Source organism: Herpailurus yagouaroundi, unplaced genomic scaffold (genome assembly GCF_014898765.1).
Source record: "Herpailurus yagouaroundi ecotype Mexico unplaced genomic scaffold, PumYag 308, whole genome shotgun sequence".
Taxonomy (NCBI): domain Eukaryota; kingdom Metazoa; phylum Chordata; class Mammalia; order Carnivora; family Felidae; genus Herpailurus; species Herpailurus yagouaroundi.
In genome coordinates, this window is record NW_024412525.1 from 5,012,602 (window position 1) to 5,019,016 (window position 6,415).

General features: G+C 54.1%; 1 protein-coding gene across 6 annotated transcripts in view; it reads right to left on the bottom strand.

The window, feature by feature from the left end:
- PIK3C2B (phosphatidylinositol-4-phosphate 3-kinase catalytic subunit type 2 beta) overlaps nucleotides 1-6,415 on the bottom strand; it is a 66,585-nt gene that overhangs the window by 18,228 nt on the left and 41,942 nt on the right. For all 6 annotated transcript variants that reach the window (XM_040462267.1, XM_040462265.1, XM_040462266.1 and 3 more), the window contains 6 exons: nucleotides 6,000-6,111; nucleotides 4,685-4,827; nucleotides 2,966-3,154; nucleotides 1,684-1,777; nucleotides 1,434-1,528; nucleotides 351-531 (listed from right to left, as the gene is read on the bottom strand). In XM_040462267.1, coding sequence (XP_040318201.1) covers nucleotides 351-531; nucleotides 1,434-1,528; nucleotides 1,684-1,777; nucleotides 2,966-3,154; nucleotides 4,685-4,827; nucleotides 6,000-6,111 — 814 coding nt within the window. The remainder of the gene's footprint in view (nucleotides 1-350; nucleotides 532-1,433; nucleotides 1,529-1,683; nucleotides 1,778-2,965; nucleotides 3,155-4,684; nucleotides 4,828-5,999; nucleotides 6,112-6,415) is intronic.

The following is a 6,415-nucleotide window of genomic DNA, read 5'->3' on the forward strand; positions in this document are numbered from 1 at the left end:
CCTCATAGCACAGTGAACAAAGAAGAACTAGATTTCAGCCCACACTTGCCCTCTCTGGCTGGGAGCTCTTGTGCAGTGAACAACTTACACAAATGTGCTTAGCCTTTAAGGCAAGCCGTTAAATAAAAATGGAATATTTTGCAGGCCAAACAAAACACATCCAGGGGCTGTATCCAGTTTGCAGACTGTCAATTCTGTGGCCTGCAGGTTAGAGGCAGAGGCACCTCCTTCCAGTCCCTAAATCACAGATGGTCAAGCACCATCCTGCTGGCCAGGATTTCTAAGGAGTTAATGACTAGTGACAAAAGCCGGGGACCAGAAATGGGTAGAGGCGGCCCCACCCCACTCACCTGCCGTGCAGATGGGGCAGCCTCTCGGACCTGCTGGGCCAGCTTAGCCAGGGTGTTGACAAGCCAGCACTGGCGGTTAAATTCCTCTCTCAGCCCCTTGCCACAGCAGCACAACAAGGCTGCCAGCAGATATTGGTAGCGGATGCTGAACTGAGAGTCCTTGAGGCCATCCTTCAGCAACCTGCAAGGCAAAGGGAGTGGGGAGTCAGGACTGGGGATCAAAGGTAAGGGTGTGTAATGGGGGGGGATGGGGTCAGATCCAGCTCCCTGGAAAACCCACCCCAAAGCTGGGAGGGAAATAAATTCTGCACGCATACAGAAGTGTTCATCAGCATCCCAGTCTGTGTCCACTTTGCCTTTATTAGAGCTCAAAGCCCCCCGGCATTTCATTTCTCCTTTATATATATTTTTCTAAATGTTTCTTTATTTTTGAGAGAGAGAGAGAGAGAGAGTCGGGGAGGCAGACAGAGGGAGACAGAAGATCCGAAGCGGGCTCTGTGCTGACAGCAGAGAGCCCAATGCGGGGCTCGAACCCACGAACTGTGAGATCGCGACCTGAGCTGAAGTCGGACACTTCACCGACTGAGCCACCCAGGCACCCCTCTCCTTTATATTTCTTTTTCTTTTTTTTTTTTTTAATTTTTTTTGAAGTTTTTATTTATTTTTGAGAGACAGAGCGAAATCGGGGGAGGGGCAGAGAGAGAGGGGGAGACACAGAATCGGAAACAGGCTCCAGGCTCTGAGCTGACAGCACAGAGCCCGATGCGGGGCTTGAACTCACGGACCGCGAGATCGTGACCTGAGCTGAAGTCGGACGCTTCACCGACTGAGCCACCCAGGCACCCCCTTTATATTTCTGCCACGTGTGGGTGGAAGGGAGGGCCAGGGATGATCCTCGCTGTGCCCTTGGGACTGAGACCCCCTTCCCCCCACCAAGGAAAAGGTGCTAGCCCGTGGCCACATAGTAAGTTAGCAACACACGGGGACCCAGACGGCTTAGCTCCCCGCCCTTGCACACCTAAGGGTAACATACTCCCGAGTTAAAGATGCAGGTCTGCCTCCCACCTCCGCACACGGTCTTACCAGAAGAAGTAGTGGGTCACTCTCAAGTCCGAGACGGCTCGTTTCAGGAGGAATCGCACCAAGGGGCTGTCCAGGTAGCACTCATACTTCAGGGCCTGTGGAGGGGAACGGGAGTAGGACGATGTATTGACTGTCCTCAGTGTACACCTGCCACTATCCTGGGGACCCTGGGTCCCACAAGGACAACGCAGACTGACGTGGGGCCTGGGGAAGGGATCATCAGAACTGGAGGGAAGGCCGGTCTGCCCACCTGCACGAGCTGCGGCAAGTAGTCGAGGAGTTCAGCATCCGACAGCGAGCCGATCCACTGGACGGCCATACGACGCACCTCCTGGTCCGGGAAGCTACAAAACAGAGCCCAGCACTCTGACGACCCAGTCGCGGGTGCTGCGACACAGGAGTGAGCAAGCACCCTCACACCTGGGCTTCAGAGACACAGGTGGAGAGAAGGCAAGGCCTCTCGGAATCTGCAATCCTCAGCACCTTGTCTGGAGAGCAACCCTTGAGAATGGCCCTGTCTCCTGGTCAGAGCCGGCATGGGGCCGCTGGGGAAACAGGAGGGTGGCCACCATCATTCCTGGTAGGACTTAAAGAAAACCGGACAAGGTCTTCAACCCCATTCCTGAAGACCGTCTCCTTAACTCCCCCTGTGCCAGAAATTCCCGTCATCAGAGAGCCCCTGTGTGGATTAAAGCATGATTGTGTCTTCTTGGTACCATCCTTTAATGCAAAACCGGCCAGGCGAAGAATGGAGAATCACAGAGTTTCATATAAGCCAGTACCCCCTTGGCAGAATTTAGTTTAGCAGAGATGAGCAAAAGCGTTGCCTCAAAAAGTCCTGAAGGCAAGACACATGGATCGGGTACATTTTAATTACTAAGAGCAGCACGAAAGAAGCCAAGAACACTGGGGACCATCTGGAAAAGGCAGCCCAGGGGTCTGATACTGGGAGGCACATGTCCCCAGAGGACCCTTCGGAGGGAAAGAGGGAGAGAGGACTTTAAAGTTGAACTAAGTGGTAAGGTTTGGGTTACACACGGGTGTGTGTGCGCCTATCAACAGCAAGTGTACAGGTTAAGGCTCAGGCATTTCCTTGTATGTAAATTTGGCCTCAAAAGAAAAAACAAATACTGAGTTCTAGTTAAATGATATAGATATGCTGGAGTATTTGGGAGGGAAGGAGGATGTCTGCAGCTTAGACTAAAATGTATTACAAAAGAAGATGGATTGATGGTTGGATACGCAATAAAACAAATATAGCAAAGAGTGAAAAAGGTCAGAATCGAGGTGGCGGGTCCATGGATGTTCACTGCAAATTTTTCAGTTCCGTAGCATGCTTGAAAAATGTTCACAATAGAACGCTGCGGGGAAATGAGACAAAGAAAAAGCAAAAAAGGAGAAGTGAAAGAGCCCTGAATTTCCTAGCCCACTTTACCATTTTCCCCAGGGCTGGCTCAGGTTAGCAATGGGCAGGGCTAAGCCCCGGCTTCTGGAAGGACACATGGTCAGGAGAGGTGGGTGTTACAACTCACGTGGCATGCAGGAGCCCCAGGGCATCCTGGTGGTTCATGTGGGTCCACTGCTTCAGGAGAGCATAGATGTCGGGCAGGCAAGCCCACTCCCAGCTGGGGGCGCTGGCGAGCACCAGGGGGAGTGAGCTCACCTCCGAGTGGCAATAGTATCGCTTCTCCCACAGGCGCTTCTTGTCAGCATCAGTGAGCCTGCCGTGGGGGTGTTAGGGGAGGAGGTGAGAGAGAACACCTTCAGCCAGAGGGTAGGTTACTTACTCTCCAAGAGAATGCTACACATTCTCCCATTCAGAGGTCCCCACACCTTGCTGCACATTACAACCACCTGGGGAATTTTGTGAAGTCCCCATGCCTGGGCCACAGGGAACACCAGCTGAGTCAGAAGGCCTGGGGAAACCAGGCATCTGGGGAAACCAGGCGTCGGTATTTTCAAAAGATCCCTAGGGGTGCCTGGGTGGCTCAGTCGGTTAAGTGTCCAACTCTTGGTTTCAGCTCAGGTCACGATCTCACGGTTTCGGGAGTTCGAGCCCCGCATTGGGCTCTGTGCTGACACCATGGAGCCTGCTTGGGATTCTCGCTCTCCCTCTCTCTCTGCCCCTGCCCTGCTCACGTTCTCTCTGCCTCTCTCGAAAATAAATAAATAAATAAATAACATTTCAAGAGATCCCTAGGGTGATTGCAATGTGTGAAGCAAAGATTGGGAACTGGGGCCAGGATCTTTGATCCTGACATTTCGGGACGTCTCTCAGTCAGACAGACAAAAAGGCCAAGGGCACCAAATTTGCTACCCCTCCTGTGGATGCCCTCAGAACATCACTCCCAAGTTGAGCCACCAGAGGGCAGTGGTCCCCACACGTCAGGGTCTGGATGGCTGTGAAGCCTCTGGGGCTTTCCTGGGGCCAGCTGGAGGTTTGATAGAACCCACAGCTAATTAAGCCTTGCCTGAGATCAGGTGTCTAATGGGAGAAAGGAGCTGAGGGGCTAATGAAGCAAAGGGTCAGCAGAGGAGTGGGGGTGGGGAGGGTCTCTAGTCACTCAGCTACTCTGGCTCCCTGGGTGGGACATGAGATGAGCCCTGTCTCCTTGTCCCCTGACCCTCCCCCTACAGACATGCCTTAGGGCCATGCAGGAGCCAGAGAGCTACACAGGGAGAGCCCCATCCTACAAGCAAATCCAGCTCTGGCTTCCTCACCCGACCCCCTCCAATCCTAGTGAGAAAAGCAGCCCCAGGGATGACATCAGCTTGGACTCACTCACCCCTGAGGGCTGCCAGCTTGCCCTGACACCCGATCCTTTTTGGAAAGTGGCAGGGCCAGAGAAATGCAAAGGCTGTGGGTGTGGAAGGGGCAGGAGGAGGCAGGGTGGTGAGGGCAGGGGCCAGCTGCCCCCATGGATACAACAGGTAGTAGACAGCATATCTGGGGCGTGGGGCAAAGCTCTGGTCCTCTGGGGCCAGAGGACGGAGTCTGAGCCAGGCCCCCACGGTGGGGATGGGCATTCCTAGATCTAATTTCCTGACCCTGGCCTCTCCATTCTGCCTAGTGTCCGCTCATGAAAAAAGCCTGGAGATTGCCCTCAGCAGAGCCCTCCCCCTCCTGCTTCCTGCCCAGGGGCAATGCCCACTCCATTCCACCTCCGCTCCCAAGGCAGGAACCTGAGCTGGCAGGTGAGAGGTCGGATAGAACAGCCTGAGCCACACATGGGGAAGACCCCAGGACCCACCAGTACAAGGACTCCTTCTGCATGATGTTCTTAAGCACACGCTGGTCTTCCTCTCGGAGGCTGCCAAACTCATAGCGGGGGCTGAACTTGTCTCCAGGGGGGCTGGTGAACTTGATGTCGAAGGCTGAGGTGGGGAAGTCAATCTGGAAGATGGCATCAGAGAAGCGAGGAGAGAGGACAGGCAGGTGAGTGAGGAATGCCACCTCCCGGGTCTCCAGCTTCTCTGTCGCACACGGGGGGGTCCTGCCCTTCTCCCCCACCTCCCCTTCCCTGCAGGTTCTTTGTCTATAAAATAATGCTGATGGACTTGGCGGTCCTTAAAGTCCCTTCCGGCAAAAAAGTGTGAAAACAGAGAGAGGGAGAAAAATGGGAAACTGAGAAAGAGGTTGGGCTGAGATGTATGGGGGGGGGGGGGGGACTGGCCCCAGACCAGAACTTTGAACAGAACTGTCACCAGGTTGAGCCAGTGGGAGCCTCCAAGCCAATGCTAGGGAGCCTTCAGGAGCCCTGGAACCACACTGCTGCCTGATGGGAGGTGGGACCACACGCCCGGTGAGGGCCCTACCAACTCTAAACCCTGTGATCCTGAGTCCCCTTCCTCCATGCTACCCGGTGCCCATCCTCCGAAACTGGGTATCAGAGCTGAGTGAGCCGGTTCTCAAAAAGAGTTCTACGTTCCCTCCTTTGACAGATGTTTATTGACCCCTGATATGTGCCAAGCATTTTTCTAGGTCCTGGGCATTGAGTACAGTTAGTTAAGATAGACAAAGATGCCTGCCTCTGGAGCTTCCACTCTCTCTCATTCTATATCCACTTTGATGTTCCATATTCCGTACCAAAGCATCTCGTGATCATAAAAGGGAGCCAGAAGCCGGTAAATAGGCTTTGGGCTTAACCACCCCCTCCTCCTCTCCACAGAGAATGGGTCTACCCCGTAGAGCACTGAGGGACTCCTGGAGGGCTTCCCCTCAGGCTCCAAGGGGGAACAGCTCAGGTTTAACAGACTCAGCAACATGAGGGTTCAACACTGAGCTCTGGCTGGGGGCGGGTGCTCAGGCCCCTGCCTTCAGGCTCCTTGAAGTCCAAGTTGACCTCCAGGAGACGGCACACAGATTCCACAGAACTCTCCCACTCCGGGACTGCCGGTCCAACCACATTCACCCAGCTGCTTTGATCGCATCGCCATCCTGTGCCCAATGGCCCAGCTCTTTCTCTTACCATTCTAGCCCAAACCTGAAGGTAGAAAATATGGAGCTGACTCTTGAGCAGTCCTGAGCAGTGGGTAGGACGGAGGGCCCCGGGACTGGAGTCTCACCTGCAGGATGACGCTATCTGGCTGGTGGAAATTAGGCGCGCTCCAACGGGCACTGGGGTTTTCCTGTGTTGCTGGCCATAAGCCCAGAAGCTTCCGACCACAGGTCAGGACTCTAAGGAGGATGCAGTGGGGGATAAGCCAACAAATGCAATGGGAAAGGAGGTGGTTTTCCTCCTGCTCCCCCATCCCAAAATCTGCCTTTGAAGCTATCACCCAACTCCTTTCTGTCGTTCTTCCCTTAAGACCATAGGCTTTTCCTTCTTCTAGGTCCTAAAAAAGCACACCCCTTCCAGGAAGCCTCTGGATGACCTGGTAGTTGGGATGCCCCATGAAGCAGAGAGCTCGACTAGATGACCTCTGAGGCCCCTCCAATGACATCACCGGATAACACATTACTGGAGCACTACATTTCCATG